The sequence below is a fragment of the Manacus vitellinus genome, unplaced genomic scaffold (assembly GCF_001715985.3).
Source record: "Manacus vitellinus isolate BGI_N305 unplaced genomic scaffold, ASM171598v3 scaffold_53_pilon, whole genome shotgun sequence".
Taxonomy (NCBI): domain Eukaryota; kingdom Metazoa; phylum Chordata; class Aves; order Passeriformes; family Pipridae; genus Manacus; species Manacus vitellinus.
In genome coordinates, this window is record NW_021940637.1 from 3,063,142 (window position 1) to 3,082,749 (window position 19,608).

Sequence of the window (19,608 nt, forward strand, 5' to 3'; positions counted from 1 at the left end):
GAGGAGGAACAGAAAAATCCTTTCTCTACCCCAAGACAATTAATTCACTAGGAACAAACATTTCATTCAGACACCTCAATGGGGAGGAAGAAACTTCTGTCTTTGGAAAATAATTTTTTCTTCTGAAAAATGTGTTCTTCAGGGTGGACTGGTAATACACTTTGCTGTGTTGAGGCTCAGTGTGTTTCTGTTTAAATGACAGAACTGGGGAAAAGGATGCCCTGTGCTTTACTTGGCTGCACAGCCCTGAATTGAGTCTGCCCAACAAGTCAGAAGGGAAGAAATTCAAGATTATGATGAGCTCGTGCAGAGCATTCCCTCACAAACACAGAATTGGATTTTCTTCCTTCTCTCCTGCTCAAACTGGACAAGGAATAAAGCAACGTTTCATGGTGCAGGAATTAACAAAAAGGGAGAGGCTGTCTAGAGAGTTTGGTTGGAGGAGGAAGCTCCAAAAAGGCAGGCAAACCCAGTGAAACTGTTCCAGGTTTGGGGAACAGGAGGGAATAAGGCATAATCTTGTGTTTCAGGTGCCAGGAAAAGATGTCATTTCGTGCTGTCTCTGGTTGTGTGGTAGGCACATTCCCTAGGAGTGAGGTGGAGGCAGTGTGTTATTGCAGCGTACCAGAGCTGCTTCAGGCAGCTGCCATGTGCAGGCAGTGCATGGAGGAAGAGGAAAGGTTCAGGGGGTAAAAAGAGGGGTCTTTTCCCTGTGATACTTGGGCTCAAGTTCCTGTTCTGTCTGATTTTGAGCAGATGAGAGTCCACACTCCTTTCTCCTGCTGTCAAATGAGGATCATCTGACATTGCCGAAGGGAAGTCTGGTGATGGCACAGCTCCAGGTGAAGGCCCATAGACTGAGAGGTGGTGGTGGCTGTCAGAGGCCCTCTCCTGTGGAGATGAGCTGCTGTGACATCAGTCTGTAGGGATTGCTGCCTCCAGCCCTTGAATGGTCCCTTCTTTCTCTCAGGACCTGTTTCTGTAGCAGCTTGTTCTGTGCCTGCAGTGGCTCTTGGAGCCTGAGCTCGCATTTGTTGCTCTTGGTGGTTTGGTTGGGCTTTTATTCCTCCTCGTTGCTGCCTTTGGCACAGGACATCCTTGGTAGTATTCTGGAGCACTGTTATTTCAGGGTGTGAAAGAGTCTTAGGCCTTTAATCTGGGAATACAAACTACATCTGTCACCTGGGTATCTGTGGTGGTTTCTAAGCAACCACAAGAGTTTATTTTTTTCTGCAATTCATATTTAAGAAATAATTTGCTCATGCATGAACCAGAATCAGCCTGAGCACCACCCCAGGAGACAGAAATTGTAAACTGTAATTTAGGCTAATTCTAGTCTAAAACATGAATTAGAGTATTTTATGTAATCTTGAAAAATATACCATATAAATAAATGTAAGCACAGAACAGGTACAATTAATTTGAGCACAGTAGGAAGCTTTAAGTAACTCTGGGAATGTGAGAAACCAAGTCGGAACATATTCTTGACATGTAAAAATATTTCCCACCTGCCTTGTTTGCATAAGAACAAGGTTTTAGCAAGTACATATTTGCATGTCAAAGTTAAAAGTGGGGAAAATATTTTCACCCTTGTAAGAAAAAATGCATAATCTTGGCGCAGGCAATTTGCATTTAGTGAGTTTAAAGTATCTTTAAGTCCTTTCATGCTCTGTGGAAAGTGTATGAACGTGACAGGGGTTCCATTTCAATGAGTGCATTTGCACAGGCCCCACGTGGAGCAGTAATTGATCTGATCTCTCTGTGCAGTCATTTCTGCTACAATTGGTTGTGGCAGTCCCGAGTGAGTTCTGCTGCCGAGATCCAGCCACTGGCCTGTGTCTCTGAGTGAAACAGGAACTTGGAGTTTTAAATGCTCTGTGCCTGATTGAAAGGCAGTACCTTGAAGATGTAAATTTGAGTACCTGATTTGGTGCCGTTGCTCATACAAACGATGGTGGGTAAATGCTGGCACAGCTGGAGCCTGTGAATCTGTGGAGATTCTCTTCTGCCAGTAAAGCACCCTGGAAAATGCATTTGGGACTAATTATGGCACCTTTTAGACTATTACTAACCTAGCTTTAGGCCATCACTTTGAAGGCATGTTACATTCCTTCAGAAACCCTCTGCAAATGTCCTGTTGCTTAAGAAATAGGGATTGCATAGACAGGCTTCATGGGTGATTTAACTAACGTGCTGGAGATTGTAGATAAACCAGATCCAATTATATCATACCTCTTCAAAATAAGGCAGTAATTATGTATATAAATGGGAAATGTAAAAAATACATTGCCATGGAGCTGTGGAGATAAGCCTTGTCAGTGCCCTGTCCAAGGAGCTGCACAAGGCTGCTGATTCACTGCAGCACAGCAGAGAAATAATCCTGTGTTGGAAAGGCACCACTGGGATTTGGTAGAGCTATTCTGGAATTTGCCCACAGGATTGCTCTCTGAATTTGAACTGCACATTGTACAAATCCTGAGTTTCTGTGGGTTTCAGCCTGTTCTTCAGTCTGTGGATGTGAGGGGGGGTTGTGCTGCCCTTTCTGCTCCAAGCTTTGTTCATAAACATATGATGCCCCAGTAATAATTTATGTAACACATTAATGAAACAGCACACACGTTATTTTCCCCTTTTATTAGTTCATTTCCTGCTCCATTGTTTTTAATGTGTTTGCTGAGAGCAAAGTGAACTAAAAACCATTTTGGGGGAAGAAGTGTTTCCTTCCTTAAGTGTCCTAAACAGACCTTTTGATTTCAGCCTGTGGTTTTGTCACTGCAAGGACGGTGGGGGATCAAAGGTCAGGAATACAAAGGTCCTTACAATGGAAGGAGATGCAAGTGGTGTCCTGCTGTATGAAAATATCCTGAAAGCTGCAGTGAACTGCAGTGTAGTCCATGGCTGTTGGGCACTGCTTTCCCCAGCAGACATTTCAGCTGCTCTTGGATTCCTGGGAGCAAATAAGTCCCATTTGGGTGCTACTCAGCTGCCCCCATCATTGCACTTGGTGTCACCTGGAGAATGTTTTGAAGGAATATTTCAGCACAGTCAGTGCTGTGGTACAAGTCTTCTGCTCTCCTGCTTTATAGTTATCTTATGGTTTGGGCCAGATCCTGAGCTGCAGTGAACTGGAGCACACAGGAGCACTGCAAGATGATTCTTATTTAATATTAAGCAGCCAGTTAGGGATTTAATAGCATGTAAAATGCAGTGTTTTTAAGAGCAGACATGAATTTTTGAAAACAGCGTTGAGTACAACTGAAGTTAAGCTGCTGCACTGTAAGACAGTAGCATTAGATGGGATTTTATGTGTTGTCATAGCCTGGATAGCTAAACTGGATGAAATAGCAGCTCTCTTGAACAGGCAGGCAGCTGGTGACTGGATTTCAGTTCCTCAGGAGATGAACAGCACTTGCTAACGTGTCACAGCTCCAGACACAGCACGAGGGGTGTTTGTCCTGCTCAGACCAGGGCACTGCTGCAGCCTCATCCCGACCCCACTGGGCACAGGGGGCTGTCCTGGGCACAGGGGGCTGTCCTGGGCTCTCCAGTCTCTGCCTGGAGCAGGGGGTGTTTGGGAGCACAGCCAGGCACATGGGAGATGCAGGCTGCTGCTATTCCATAGGGTGAAGCAGTGCCTTAACCCTGTCCAAACAGACTTGCCAGTAAAATACTGCAGCCAGGGACTCCAAAAGAGTTCCTGGGCATAGAGGAGTCCCCTCTTAATCCTGATGCTCAGATGGGAAGGTGCTTGATTTAGAGATAATCACACAGCGAGTTGAGTTCAGTAGGTGTGTTTATATGGATGGATTTCAATACAGAAAATGAGGGCTTCCACACCTTCCAACTGCCCAGCATTTCCAGGCTGGGCCGACTGCTCTGGCTGCAGTGGAGGGACTCAGTGCTGCTGTGTGTGCTCCTGCCTCGCTTGTTCTGTGGGAGAGCACACACAGATACGTGCTGATGGTTCCCTTTCTGCTCAGATACAAAGTTATGGATTTTTCATGCAAAATGCAGTTGCTCTTCACCTTGTTCCCCCACTTTAGGACTGGCCATGGGAGCTGAGTGGCCCCTCTGGGAAAAGTGGTGCATTTGATATCGGGCAGGGCAAACTTTAAAATTGCCTGCTATGATCTCACATGAATGCGATTGGAAGAAACCTTTCTAGTGTCATCTTAGCTCTTTGGCCAAAATGTGAACTCTCCTACTCTTTTTGGCTTTGAAATGCTGATTCCAGCCTTCTTGTGGGTTCTTAAACACCTTCTCAAATGACCCATTTTAATAACCCAAAAGCTATTATATAACGAGCAGCCATAATTTAGTCCAAAGCTCTAGGGGATCCTTGCAGTTCAGCAATGAATAGTTAATGCAGTATAATGTTTAGCAGGTTATTAGTTTTCACTGTACAAATGCTGATCAGGGAATGCTTTTATAAGGTGTTTAAAAGAAAATGTAATTAACTGGTTGCGTGCTTCTGTTGCAGCTCAAATTGAAATTATTCCATGCAAGATCTGTGGAGACAAATCATCAGGAATCCATTATGGTGTCATTACATGTGAAGGCTGCAAGGTAAGCTTCTAAAATATTAAGTCTGAAAACAGCACTTAGCCTTTTGATAGTGATTATTTTCCTTCCTTTTTTTAAAGAGCAAGCATTGGGCCTAAGTAGGATCAGTGGATTCCATTTCAAAGAATATAAAACTGTTGGGGATTCTGAAGCACTGGTTTTATTTGGGTTTTAAATAGTACATTTCTGTGACACACACACCTGCACTGCCACAGATTTCAGGACAATCCTCAGACTCACAGTTGTGCTGTGTGTGCTGTAAACTGCCTTTCTCTGAGTCAGCAGAACAGGGACAGGAGGATGATCTGCTTCAGGCAGAGCAGCAGGAGTCAGCTCAGTGGGCTCAGCCGAGGGGGCGTTGGGCTTTCTTGCCTCTCCCTCTCTGCTTTTGCTTTGTAAACTGTATGAAGCTGTGCTGAAATAGGTGAGAGCTCTCTGCCCCTCTGTTTTGGTTTGTACTCAGCTGCAGTTACAAATCCATTCTGTTTGGCAGGAGGTGGTGTTTCCATGCCCCTGCTGTTCAGCAGGCTCAGGTCCTGCAGGAAGCAGTGCCTGTTCCCTGCAATACAACCACTGCTGCCTGAGGTTTGGGCTCTGGATTTTGCCCTGGAGCTGTACCTTGGTAACTCTAGTGAACAAGGGTTACACCAGCAGCATTTCTATTTTGTTCACAAGCAGGAATTAAACTGGGCAATGCCAGGTGAGAGTGGAGTGAAGTGGTCAGTCCTTTTGCTCACCAGTGCAGGATGCCAGCCCTGGCTTGGGGTGACACAGTGTGCACAGCCAAGCTCCAGCTTGTTGCTCTCTTCGTGTGTGTACATGTTGCAGTCCCCTGCTGGTAGGTTTTCTCCTGTTAATCTACACTTCAGGGATGAAGAATTCATGACAGTTTTTAGTCTGCTCTCCTGACATGTTTGATAACCACAAGCCCTTCTTCTCTGCATCCACATTATAAAGATTTCTTCTGTGGTTTTCCAAAGGTTTTTGTGTTTTCAGTAGCACATTCTCTGAGTCTCACGGAAGTATCGGTAAGAAGGAAGGAAAAAGAATAAATTTAAGAATCTTAGAATGATGTGGGAAGAGCACCTTCTGCCCTTTCTGACTGCTGTTGCTATGGAAAATGCAAGAAATGCACTGAAAATGTATTGATAACAAAGTGATGACTTTTTGCAGGTTTATGTGGCTGAGCAGCCTTTATCAGATGCCAGCTGAGGGAAGTGGCAGATGTTTGCAGGAGAGTTCTGCTGTGGGACTGTCTTGTCAAAGGAGATCCAGTTGTGTTCAAGGTCCAAGACCTCTTTAATCCTTAGGTGGTCTGGGACCTGGATACGTGAGAGGCTGTCTGGAGATCCCTGGCAAACATCCTGGCACACAGACAGAGGTTGGTGTGGTGCTCTTGGGCCTTCTCCACACGGCTGTGGTGGAGCAGGAGTGGCTGCTGAAGGACAGGAATGGAAAGGAAGGGAAAGGAAAGCTGCCAGCCCTGTTATCCTCTGTGTGGTCCTCATGCAGCTCTTCAGCCTGGCCTTCCCCTGAGGGCTGAGTGAGCAAAGCCCCCTCCAGAAGCAGCAGGAAAGGGGGGGAGCAGCCCCTGTGCTCACACTCACCTTGGGGAGGAGGAGCTGGCAGGCCCTGGGCACTGCAGGTGGGAGACAGGGCTGTCCATGGAGCACTGCTCCCTTGGAGGGACTGCTTTCCCGGGAATAAATGCAAATGTGAGTTATTAGGAGAAAGGTCCTTTGTGCAGCAGTCAGAACAACAGATGCCTGCTGATAGTGAGGAATGTGTGCAGCTCCTTACCTGTTAGAACAAAGGATTTGCCTTTGAATGCTGGATAAATTGCAGGACTGAGGATCCCACTGGCATGGTCAGCTGGTGGGAAGGGCAGAGGGCAAGGCAAGCAGGCAGGTGTGCTCAGCACACTGAAACACATCTGGACCTCAAGGCAGAGTGTGCTAAGGAAAACAGTGGCCCATGAGTTTGGCATTTTCTCCCTCTCTTGGAAGAGCACAATAAAGTTTGGTGGCCATACAATTTCAGGCAGAATTTAAAAGCCAATGAATATCAACTTAGTTAACTGAGTTCTTTTCCTTTCAGGAGAGAAAGAACTCTGCAGCTCAGTTGTCTTAGTGCCAGAGCCCAGATGACCTGCAGGTAGTGACAGACAGGGCAGTGCTGGTGGACACAAGTCACAGCAAGAGTTGAAATGATCGTGACCTAAACGGCACTAAAAGGCCCCGCTGTGGCTGATGGATTCTGTTTGTGCTACACCTTTCCACAGTAATGTCAACAAAGTCTCACCCAGCAGAACTATTTTGGCTGGTGAAAAGGTTGGCATAGCTTGGCTTCTGCCAGGGGAGCCAGGTGTGTGTTGGAATGGGTTTTTTTCCCAGCTTTTCTGTGGCTGCGACTGCTGCAGGTTGGAGCACGTTTCATTGCTGTTCATGTTCTGCTGAACCTTCCTCTGGAACAAGGACTTGGCTGTGAAGACCCAGTCCCAGTGCTGTGCTCTGGCTCTGGAGCACATCCTGCACCCACAGTCCCAGGGCAGCCAGGGGGGTCCTGCCCAGTGCCCCAGACCCACCCCTGGGTTGGCTGGCAGGAGGGAGCAGGGCCTGAGCTGGCAGGAGGGAGCAGATGTGCTGCTGCCCTCTCAGCCCCAGCCTGGCAGGGGTGACCTACAGGCAGCAGCAGCAGCAGCAAAGTGGGGCCTTTTCAGCTCCTGCTGGTTTTCACTCCAGTTTAGTGTGAACTTCAGTGTTACTCAGTAGTAACATTAACTGAAATGTTACTGTGCAAATACTAATAACCACCAGAAATAGAATTTATTTAAAACTTAAAGTGAGGTTTTAGTTGTGAAGACATACTTTGCAGTTCTAATCTGTATGTGTGGAATCACAGACCAGCTCAGGTCAAATTGCCTGTTGCTGATCCCGTTGCTCTTCTGCAGGTTGGCAACCCTTGCATTTCACAGAGTTGAAAGTTGCCTGACCGTTTTTTTTGTTATATTGCATTTCACATAAGTAGAATTGAAGATTTGTAATGAAACCCATTAGTGTTTTTCGAGAAGTTTTCATTTCCTACCTTGCTGTGATGTTGCTGACTGTTTTTATGAAGTTAGTGGCAGTGTTTTGCACAAGCACCATTGAGTGCTCCCAACCCATCAGCCTATTTAGCTGTTTGAATATGCCTTTAAAAAAAAAAATAACACCTCTCCTCCCCATAAGTGAAAAATTATTTTTTTTAGCCAGGCTGTGTTTTACACTTTATCTAGAAGGGCTCCTGTGGCTTATTATAGATAAAATAAATTTTAAAAGAGAGGGTTCTTTTTCTCTCTGACCATTGCTGATATCCAGTATACAACATTTGATGGGGGGAAAAAGGAAGATGAGATTAATCATATAAAGATTTTACTCAGAAGCATGGATGAGGAATGACACAAAGACTGTGCCACAACTCAGAAATAGAAGTCTGTTCTCCTGTGTCAGACTGGGAATACTGTGTTGTAGGAGCACTACTGAAAAAGCTGGCATCTGTATGGAGCACCTCCTCAGCCATGAGCTGTGGGAACCCATTACCAACCTTTATTCTGTAGGAGGGACTGTGCTGGGAGAGTGGTTTGTACACATCCCTACTCTCTTCTCAGAGCTGAAAGTGGAATCCAGTTCCACGCTGTCAGAAAATACCTGAATGTTTCAAGGGACATAGCAAGGAATTTAGTTGGAAATGAACCTTTTGTGAATGACCTGTGTAATTTAACTGGATTTCCAGGTGCAGTGCCTTGCCTTTGCAGTCAGCAGTGTTGGTTCATGCCCACCTGCCCCACGAATGCATGCTGGGATCCCTCTCTTTACCTGACTGCACAGCTGGTCTTGCAAAACCACCATGCAGGGCACTCCTGGGCACTTCTCGTGCTCTCAAAGGTTTATCAGTGCTGGCTTTTGTCTCTTGTGTCTTTTAAGACCCAAGATGATCTTCTTCATTGTACCTGCAAAGAACATCTGGGTTTGTTACTTCAGGAAACAAGACCTGGTGTGCTGTCCCTGCCCTTCTCGCCTCACTCCTGTCTTTATTACCTGTGTAAAACTGAACATTTTTGCTCTGTTTTCAGTGGCACTATACCTTTGTTATCAAATATTTTATTAACGTAGTTTATTAGACAATATTGTCACAGTGCTCTCCTCCCTTTACAAGTAAAATATTTGCTCATTTTCGTAAAAGGGTTAAAAATCCCATTTGAATGTTGGCCTATTACAGTGTATTTTTCTGATGTTCCTTTGAAGAAAATTTGTGGTGGTTTGCTTTGGAAAACAGTAAAAGGATGACTCCCCCCCAACTAATTGTTAATTGCTCAGAATATTGCAAAACTTAATGATACGTGGAAGTCTTTAAGTATTAGCCATAAATCATGGGATTATGAATAAGCCTTTGTTGTCACAGGCTCACACACAGTCATTCCAAACCCTCTGCCATTAGGATGCAGCAAGGCAGCTGTCAGCTGTTTTCTTGTAATTAAACAGCCAATGAGCAGCTAATTAAGACATATGTGTATACAGAAGTGGAAGTGGGTATGTTAATGAACTGTAGGAATCAATTCATTAAATGAAAATTTGTCAAAAGACCAAACATGAGCTCAGCGTTGCAGGCTGAGCCGGTGGAGGGGAGCTGGGCTGGGACACGGCAGGCTCGGCTGGGTGAGGAGCAGCCCAGACACAAACCCGGCACTGAAGGGACTGAAACTATTAATAGACTTCGCAAAAACTGCTATTTACATTTCAAAGGTCCTTTTTAACAAGTTGTTATTCAAGCTGACTTGCAGATGAAAAGTTCCTGCGCCCTCTTTTTTCCCCCAAACCTGATTTCTTGGCAGCCCGTGAAAACCCATAGGTTGTGTTGTGTATAAATAGGAGTCTGAAAGGCAGAGCTGGAGCCGGGGCCTGTGATCTGCTCTGCTCTGCTCTGCTCTGCTCCCGGCACCGCCTTCGTGCCTCTGCATGAGGAGGATGCGGAGCTGGGAGTGGAGCCGGCGCTCTGCGCTGGCCCCGGAGAGCTCCTGCCCCGGGCCGGAGCCGCGGCCGGGGTGTTCCAGCGGCAGCTCCCGGTGCAGCGGGGTTTGTTCCGTGGCATCCCCGGAGCGCCGTGCGGGGCTGGCTGCCAGCGCTCTGCCATTGAAGGCACGTGGCTCCACAGGGCTCGGAGCATACACGAGCACCAGGCATGCAGCCACCTCTCCTTCCCGGGGGAAATCACCGCCAGCCCCTGCCTCTGGCAGGAGGGAGGGAGGGAGCAGCACAACACAGCGCCTCTCCTCTTCTTTTAATAGAGGGGTAAAACCAAACTGTATTTACTCCTGTAGTAGGGGCTTCCCCCCGTGGCTTACAGTGATGCGAGAGCACAAGGACCACCAAGAGCTTGGGAAACTCACAAGTGAAGGACAGCAATGTGAGAAATCTCTCTCTCTTGAATTTAGAAAGACGGCAAAAACTTATGAAGCAAAAGGAAGAATTTATTCAGCGCGCTGGGTCTGGTCTCACACCGAGTTTTTTGGGGAGAAAGACCCTTTGGGTTTAATTTTCATACATTTTATAGTTTCACAAAATCCCACCCTTTTTCAGATAAGTTTAAATATGTTCATTTTTGCCTAAAAAGGTTTCTTTTCTCTGAAAAGGGGCTTTCCCTTCCTTTTGATCGGTTGCGAGGTGTCCCCTGTCACAAAGGATCTTCCTTTGTTCTTAGCCCAAAGAGAGAAGAGAAACCCCTGTGTACAAAATTTCCACATGGCCCTGAAAGATTTTAATTATTGGGAACTTTTATATTTTCCTTATCTGGCCGAAAAAGACCCTGATACCCAGGTCCAGTTTGGAACTTGGATATCTTACAACTTTGTGATACACCTATATATTAAAAAAACCTATTTTATTTCTCATAGCAATGTAGAAAAACTTTGAGAGCAAAAATCCTCAGTTGACCTTCATTGTAAATTCACTCCCAAATCTCAGATACATGTGTTTCTGTGCTCTGGACAAGTTTAGATTAGTTTTCGAAGTTTGTGGCAAGGTGGATTTTTTGTTTCTTTAGTGCCTGCTGATCTTTTCATAGGGTTTGTTTTTAAAAGCACTCTACTGTATCTCTGGTTTGTAAAGTGCAAGTGCTTTTAAAAGCCCTAGTTTCAGGCAGTTCTACTCTACTGAAAATTTAGCTTGAAGCTGTAACTTAGCTGATACGTGGTACACTAAAATGTATTGAGCAGCTGTGTCTCTAGGGAAAATCTGGAAAAGGAAAAAGCCCAGTATTTTCTCCATTATAATACTAAAAATAATCCTCAGCTTGACAAGACTGTTCTTAATAAAGAGAAATGCCAGACTGGCAGCTCAGCCTCAGTATATCTCAGCTGAAGGAAAACATTTAGATCCTGGAGGTTTTAGGACACATTGATTAAGCTGACTCTCAGGATCTCGGCGGTGGCAGAAGAGTTCATGTGGTTCCTCTGTGAGCATGTGATTCAGTGCAACTGAAAAGGTGTTTGGAGAACTGAAATTTTTGGGGACTGATGCAGAACCTTGATCAGTCAGCCCCATGTCAGCTCAGTCCCTAATCCTGTTTTCCTGGGGAATGGTGTTGCACTTGCCTGTGGACCTGCACTGGAGTGACAGCGTCCATGAAGGGGCTCTCAGAAGTGAAGCTCTCTAACCGAAGAGTTGGTTCCTCCAGAGGGATTAGTTGTGATGTGGGGATGGTAGAAATTTCCACGGTATTTCAGGTTTTCTTTGGGGTGAAATGCACTCAGTTGGAGGTCAGTATGTGCTGTACAATCATCTCACTATTGACAAACATGGAAAAACAGCTGAAAGTTCAATCAAACAGAAACAAAGACCAGAATAAAAGGGTGAGAAATAATGTACAGGAAAAGAGGATTGAAGACAGCACCTTGAATTTCCTTCTTTTTTCTTTATACCCCATGTTTCCCCAGTAAAGTTTTAATAAAAGGGGCATAATGGACACAGACTGGTGCCCTCCTCTAAGACGGAGCAGGGGCTTTGTCTCAGTGTTTCCCCTGTCTCTGTCTGCAGGCAGTTTGTTGGGAAGTCTCTCCCTTGAGATTTGCCATGCAGAAGCCCTTTCCCCTGTTTGTCTCCCCGGTGTCTGGACAGTGTGCTGTGCCCAGGGACTCCAGCCTGCAGCCCTCGAGTAAATAAAACATTGGGAAAAGTCCAGCTTTAATTAAAAGGTGCCCAGCCTTGCCGAGGAACTATTTTCTTTGCAGCACTGTTAATTAATCCATTATGTGGCAACGTAAAACTGAAATACTGTGCTCACTGATCTCAAGTGCCTCTTTAGAATGACTCCATCTTTGCAGAATCCTTGTGAAGTAGGTATTACACACACACCAGCTTATGTTTGGGCAGCCTGTGGCTAAAGGATGACATGACTTCAAAGAGAGCAGCTGGTGTAGTGGGAATGACACCACTGCTCTGAGGGAGGCAGGAAAGCTGGAGCGGGGTGGAACCTCCCAGCGCTGCCCTCCTTTGGAGATGGGGTTACTCAGCAAACACATCACACACAAAACGTGGGTTGGCTTTCCCCCTCCTTGAGAGTCTAAACCTGCGCCCAGTGGAGCAGAACCTCAGTTGTCAGCACCAAACTGACTCACAAAGTGTCAGCAGTGGGGTGGCCGGGGCAGTGCCCTCCCTGTGCTGGCACTGCCGGGGCACCTCCAGTGCTGGGGCAGTTCTGGGCCCCTCAGGCAGGAGAGGCACTGAGGGGCTGGAGTGTGTCCAGAGAAGGGACCAGAGCTGGGGAAGGACTGGAGCAGCTGAGGGAGCTGGGGGGGCTCAGCCTGGAGAAAAGGAGGCTCAGGGGGGACCTTCTGGCTCTGCAACTCCCTGGCAGGAGGGGGGAGCCGGGGGGGGTGTCGGGCTCTGCTGTCAGGCAGGCAACAGGACAAAAGGAAAAGGCGTCTAGTTGTGGCAGGAGAAGTTTAGATATCAGAAAAAACCTCTTCACTGAAAGGGTGGTCAGGCATTGGAGCAGGCTATCCAAGGAAATGGTGGAATCACTATCCCTGGAAGTGTTGAAGGCAGCATGTGGATGTGGCCCTTGGGGTTTAATGGTGAGCACAGTGGTGCTGAGATAATGGTTGGGCTCAATGATCTTAGAGGTCTTTTCCAACCTTAATGATTCTGTGAGTATATAAAATTCCTTTAGAAAGTTGTTCTTTGTAGGAGACAGTGCTCAGTGCTGAGTATTTTTAAACGTGCATACATTGGTGAGGCTGAATGTCAGAGCCTGCCACTGCAAAGAGCAGAACAGGGGAGCAGCTGCTGAATCCTCCCTGTTTTGGAGATCTGTGCTGACCCAGGAAAGATAGAAAATCCAGGAAATCTGGGTCTATAATTAGTTTTATCTCCTTTGGAAAGAACTGGTGTACCATCTGTAATATGGGATCTGTAAAATCAGTGGATAAACGTGTATTTCCTTAACATGTTATAACATCTTTTCATGAACTGTTTCTTGCTAGTTACTGTTTTTTGTTTGTTTCTAGGAGAGAAAAAAGCCCCCACCACCAAAACCCTCTTAACTTCCTTTAGTTGACTATAGAGCCCTTGAACTCCATGTTCTGTTAGGTACGCTGCCTTTCAGAGTCTTTATCTGCTGCACCAGTTAACAGCTTCTTGACTTGTATTTTGCACTCGCACGGCAGGGCTTTTTCAGGAGGAGTCAGCAGAGCAATGCCACCTACTCCTGTCCCCGGCAGAAGAACTGTCTGATCGACCGGACCAGCCGCAACCGCTGCCAGCACTGCCGGCTACAGAAATGCCTGGCTGTGGGCATGTCCCGGGATGGTAAGCACTGCTCACCTGCCTGCACACGCTGAGGGAGGCTTTGCTGTGCTCTGGGTTCAGCTCAGACCCACAGGGTTTAAAGGCTAATTGTGCATTGGGCTGATACTTGTGGTCATCGAGTGTTTTTTAGATGTTGCTCCGTATTTTTCTGTGTTATGCGTTGTATGTTTTTACATGTTCACATAAATATCAGGGCATGTATGAAGTTCTTGGGTTTATTTTTTTTTCTTACTCATCTATTACAGTTCCCAGTTAAGAGCTTTGTGTCTGGTCACTTGAAGATGCAGATTTTTAGTCTGATGTTAATACTTTATATGTTTGTTCCAACTGAAGTGACCTGCTGCGGTTGCAGGTTAACACTGCCTGGGTGCAGGTCAGAACTGTTTCCCAATATCAAGAGAAGTTGAATTGTATATAATGAATAATGAAAAAAAATGCAAAGAGAAAAATAATGCAGTGTTTTTTCAAAGGTAGAATTCTGAAGAAAATCTGTTCCAGTGCTGTAAATGCTAAGCTCAGAATTACAGCTGGAGTAGTGATGAAAGGCCAGCTCTGTAAGATGGACACTTATGTAATTCAGTTAGAACTGGCTTTGCAGCTGATACTTGCACTCCTCCCCACGATGGGGGAGCTGCCACCATTTACCCAGTCTGGAGATTGGAGTCACTCTGTTCCCCTGCCACGGTGACAGCAGCAAACACACGCACGTTACTCTGGGTACATGAGGCCCCATTAAAGAGATTGTTTCCAGATTACATTTACTTCTTGAATTACATTGTCTTAATTTTTTTATTGGGCATGAGACTAAAAAGCTGCAACAGCTGATCATGTAATGACTAGTTCCTCCAACAAGTTTGCTTTCTTGTAGAGAAGTAAAAGGCAGTAGTCACCTTTCTAAAGGACGGGGCTTTTGCAGCTGATACAGGTCCCTGAAATCACATACTGTACCCTGAGGAATTCCCTGGATGCTACAAACCAGTTGCTGCTGGCTGACAGCTACTGCCTCTCAAAGCAGTAGTAATCTGTGTGTGCACGTGTGTACACACACAAATGCAGGTTTAACAGTTGCTCACCTAGTAACACTTCTGCTTGTCACAGCGGTGCTGGAGGCAGGTTTGGTGATTCCTCCCATGTGCTCTAGTCCCAGTCCCAGTAAAGCTTGTTATTGATACACTGTGAGCGATACCCCACGTGTTGGCACCTATTTTTAAGTTCACTCTGTGGTGTGAATGTGCAGCTGGCAGGAATTGGACAGTTCATCCTGGGCCAGCATGTTCTGTTTTAACTTCTGCTTTTCCAGGTAGGACTTGAATGCTGAAGAGATGCATCTGTCAACTTTGTTGGACGTTCAGGAGAAAATCTTTTCGGTACAGAAGTGGGAAGTTAATGAATGAAGCTAAACCAGTGGCTTCTAATAGTCCATTTCAGTTGCATGTTCAGAGGGTGTTCTAAAGAGCAGGGGCTGCAGCTGAGTCCCTGTGACCGAGAGCAGCGATCCTTAGGTCTGCCTGTGCTCTGGTTTGGGGTTCCCGTGGTGTGTAACGACTGGAGGCAGCTCAGAGCCAGCAGTGGGGGTGTGGGAAGGTAACAGCCTGTGTCTGTGTTTCAGCTGTAAAGTTTGGTCGGATGTCCAAAAAGCAGCGGGACAGCCTGTACGCGGAGGTGCAGAAACACCGACTGCAGCAGCAGCAGCGCGACCACCAGCAGCAGCCGGGAGAGGCAGAGCCGCTCACCCCCACTTACAATATCACCACCAACGGGCTCACAGAGCTGCACGACGACCTCAGTAATTACATTGATGGGCATACCCCTGAAGGTAGCAAAGCAGACTCTGCAGTTAGCAGCTTCTACTTAGACATACAGCCTTCTCCAGATCAGTCGGGTCTTGATATTAATGGAATCAAACCAGAACCAATATGTGACTACACACCAGCATCGGGCTTCTTCCCTTATTGTTCTTTTACAAATGGGGAGACCTCTCCAACTGTGTCCATGGCAGAATTAGGTAATGAGAGAGAAAAGCTTACATTCTAATTGTCTTAACAGTACCCTTTGGATTAAAGTGCCACATTTAGCCAGGTGATAGTGAGAATGCTGCTTCAGTGGAGCTGGGAGCATGTGTGGGCATTCTGCTGTGACGTGCACAGTGTCCTCATCTCGGGGTACACACAACAACTTACCCCTCTGGCCTAAAACTCCGGGAGCCTGGGGCTGATCAGCTCTAGGAGTGCTGCTTTTGCTTTCAGTCCTTGCAATAGAACCCTTTGAATACTGATTAACAAACTAATTCTTAGTGCTGAGCAAACAGACAGCGTATTTCTTTTTTTGCAGATTATTTTTTAACATTTTATCTCCTTTTTCATTACCTCAATACTCTTATTTCTGACAAAAAGTGATGAGGCTGATTTTGCTCTGCTCTTTACCTGGCAAATCTGAAACCAAAGCACCAAACTAATCTGAGGGCACTTCTCCTTGTCACTGGTTGAAAAGAATCTGGCCCCAGATACTGAAGAAAATTTTTGAATGTAGCAAATTTTGATAATTTCTCCAAAAGCCTTATAACAAACACATTAATTAGCATGTTCTACTTTAAACTCTTCCCTGAATGATGACACTGGGGCTGAGTTCCACAGCTGTGACTTGTCAACAGCTGAGACTGGAGTTAGAGCCTGCTGTGTGAACAGGTTATAAACAAAGTGGAACAGGACATGAGAGAAGTGGTTTCATGATTCTGTTACTTCTGTAAGCAGTCAGGTGTTTAAAACTAATTTTGCTTGCTTAAGCAACATTTTTGCTAATTATTTTAGTTACAAAACCCTAAAAAAAATAGTTTGAAAAATCAGGTATTCCACATTAAAATTTTATGTGGTTTATATTCTTTTGAGAAATTTTACAGAGAAGAAGGCACAAGAAGGCTTACTTTATAATGTCCTTATGTTGCAGAATGCTGTTCTCTGCAATATAATTGGTCCTGACAGCCAAAATACTATGTCTGGCTTGAGTTAAAATAATTTCAGATAGGTAAAGATGAGAAGAAAAAGTCAGGTTAAAGACAATGCTGCCAGCTTTGTGTCAGTCAAATGGTTGCTAATTTTCTCGTGGAAGTTATTAAAAAGACTTACATTAAACTCACAATAAAAAAGAAAGGGCTTTTCCTTTGTAGGCCAGGTTTTGAGTTTGGAACACTGGCCTAAAATAAGTTTGTCATGTTGCTTTCCTTCATTTACACACTGCTTGCATTTAAAGCCTGCACAGTGTGATTTGGGTGCCCAGCACTGACATTACTGAACAATGTTTGAAGAATGTTTGTCTGCCAGACCAAGGTTTCAATTTAGGAAGGTGTGGCTGTTCAATGAAAGTATTTAGGTGTGTCCTGCAATACAGTCCAGAAGGGAGGCCGAGGCTTGGGAGTAACATGGGGAATATTTCACCTTCTCTGTCCTGCAAGGGCACAGGGATTGTGCTGCCAGTGGCTGCTACCCAGGACAAACGTCTGAGCTACAAGCTTGTGAGAAAAAACAATTGTTCTCAAAAACATCAAGGCTGTGCTAACAAACCAAGGATAAATTACCTTGTGTTCTACCTTGTTGATTGCTCAGGTAGCACATATAAGCTGAGTTTAGCTCACCTGTGTTAAAAGACTTTTCAGGTAGTCTCTCACATCAAACTACTGATGTGTGAAGGATGGTACTAAACAGCCTGATTGTCCAGCAGTTGTTTGTGAAGGGCTGGCTTTGCTCATGGTCAAACAAGGCCCATTTCACAGATCTGGTGCTCCAGTCCCCCAGATGCCCCCATGTTGTTAATGCCCACCGGCCCTGGTGGTTTTAAGCCTTCCTTTCCAGTGGCCTCACAGGCAGAACTGTGTGAGATAAGTCACAACACTTCTGCTTGGCACGTGCTCAAACAGCAGAACAGGCCCAGAGCCAGGGTAGAAAAGAGAAAGGCAAAGTGGAATTCAGGTGTCTAAATCCCATTCAAGCTTTTGAAGGGGTTCCTGAAGGTTTATGGAACCAGGTTTTATTAATAAATGTAAATCTGCCATATAGTTCTTTTAATCAAGTATAGCAGCAGAAAATATTTTATTTGGAATTAAAACATTGGATGGAAATTTTAAATCGTGCAGTTAACTAAGCTTCTCTAAAGCTGAGGAAAAACCCTTAGTGATTTCTTAGTGAGTTATCTTAATCATCTGGATTCTCCAATAGATATATTTTTAATATAATATATTGATTATAATAAAAATAATATAATTATATTATGTTACATAATAATATAATAGAATTAATTATAATAAATATTTAATATTTTATATAATAGATTTTAGTATAATATTTTTTAATTATATGAGAAAATATAATGAATATATAAATATATGAGAATGGCACTCACTGGCAGCCTGATGGGATGAGAGTCCTGCTTAGCAGAGCACTAGACAGGTGGTAACTGCCTGTATTTCTTTTTTGGAAAGCCTCAGTTGTATAAAACACAGCCTTGGCCCCAGCAGAGGTGCTGCCTGGCTGGCAGGGCTGTGCTGTCCCTGCCCATGGCAGTGTCCTGTGTTCCAAGGAGCACATTCCCGGCTCAGATCTGAGCAGGGGTTGTTCTCAGTGGCTCTGTTGGTGCTGTGCCTCCCGGCCCAGGTGTCAGAGCTGTCAAAGGCAGCAGGGGCGGTTCCCGCAGCTCCCGGCCTTCACCAAACTGGCCTTCCTTTGCCCGGTTTGGGGTGCAGGAGTTCCCGGGCTCCCACCGCGGGTGCCGCGCGTCCTCTGCCGGCGGCGCCGGGCAGCGCTGGGACGGGAGCCGAGGAAACCCCAACTCGGGCACTCTGCCCTCGGCTCGCCCTCCTCCCTCCCCCTCCTGCAGCTGGAATATGTTATTTGCTCCCGTCTGAAGGTACAGCTTTGCATTTCTAACGCGTGTCGCTTTCTGCTCTTTCTCTTAGAACATCTTGCACAGAATATTTCCAAGTCACACATGGAAACTTGCCAGTACTTGAGAGAGGAGTTGCAGCAGATAACATGGCAAACTTTCCTGCAGGAAGAAATCGAGAACTACCAGAACAAGGTACGAAAGCACGCCAGGACATGGCATGGTTTCTATCAAGCATGGTATTTCCATAACACACTGCAAAATTCACTTTTTCACTGCTTTCTCTTTACTATCAGGAATGTATATTTCTGTGTGTTTAAAAAAAAAGTGCTAGAATCAAAAGCAGCAAGATGGTCAGGATATCCTTTGCATTTGTGATTTGTACAGGTATAGGAAAAGGCAAAGCCATTCTCCTAAAATCTGTAATAAAGAAGGATAGGAAACCACAGGAATTTTTTCAATCCTAGATGGCATGTTATTTTCTTCTCTTAATTTGTAACCTCCTGGATCAACAACAGCACAAGCTGAAGCCACCAAGTGTTGTGATTTTACATGGTGTGTTTTGTTTTGAGTTATAAACACCCTCCAGTTGTCCCTCAGTGTTTGGGTTTTACCTGTGGAATGGCAGCACATTGTCCATGGTGCTGCCACCCCCCTGGGGTACTGTGAGATCTGGTCAGTGTTTGCCCTTCCAGCACACCTTCCATCCACAAACTGCTGCCATGGGCTTCATGTGGAAAACTGTCCTGGGAAGTGCTTTGAACGTGTTTTTCATTTCCACAGAAAAATATTTAACCTTTAAGAATATCCTTTTTTCTACATTAGGTAATTTCATTCTGCATTATTATCAACATATGAAAAACTCACGTGCCTTCTTTATGTTGTTCAGAAGATGACCTTCATATACAATCATCTGTCTGTGTGTCCTTCTGAAGATGAGCAAGGCAGATAATTTGCATCCAGAACAAAACACAGAAGTTGATAGGGAAAATGTGATTATGCCCTGCTGGTGGAAATTGGCATTTTCTTTTGATGCAGTGAATAAAATTCCTGCTGAAGTGACCAGAACGGTTACACTTTGACATTTTTGGTTTATATGAAATAAAAACACTCCAACCTGGATCTCTTCTGGCATGACTTGAAGGAGTCTCCCATGTTTGCATTGTCACTCCACAGGAGGCTTTGGCTTGGAGGTCAATTCCCCCTGTTTTATCAGCACACTGTAGCCAAGAGTGCTGGGGAGAATTCACTGCAGGGGTTTTTTGACTCAGTTTTACTCGATGACAATGAGCTTTGCCAGCCCAGGTCAGTAATCTGTGCATTTCTCTTC

At 45.3% G+C, this 19,608-nt stretch overlaps 1 protein-coding gene across 1 annotated transcript in view; it reads left to right on the forward strand.

Moving 5' to 3' along the window:
* RORA (RAR related orphan receptor A) overlaps nucleotides 1-19,608 on the forward strand; it is a 217,402-nt gene that overhangs the window by 182,612 nt on the left and 15,182 nt on the right. The window contains exons 3-6 of the mRNA XM_029963145.1: nucleotides 4,481-4,566; nucleotides 13,265-13,406; nucleotides 15,016-15,411; nucleotides 18,352-18,473. Coding sequence (XP_029819005.1) covers nucleotides 4,481-4,566; nucleotides 13,265-13,406; nucleotides 15,016-15,411; nucleotides 18,352-18,473 — 746 coding nt within the window. The remainder of the gene's footprint in view (nucleotides 1-4,480; nucleotides 4,567-13,264; nucleotides 13,407-15,015; nucleotides 15,412-18,351; nucleotides 18,474-19,608) is intronic.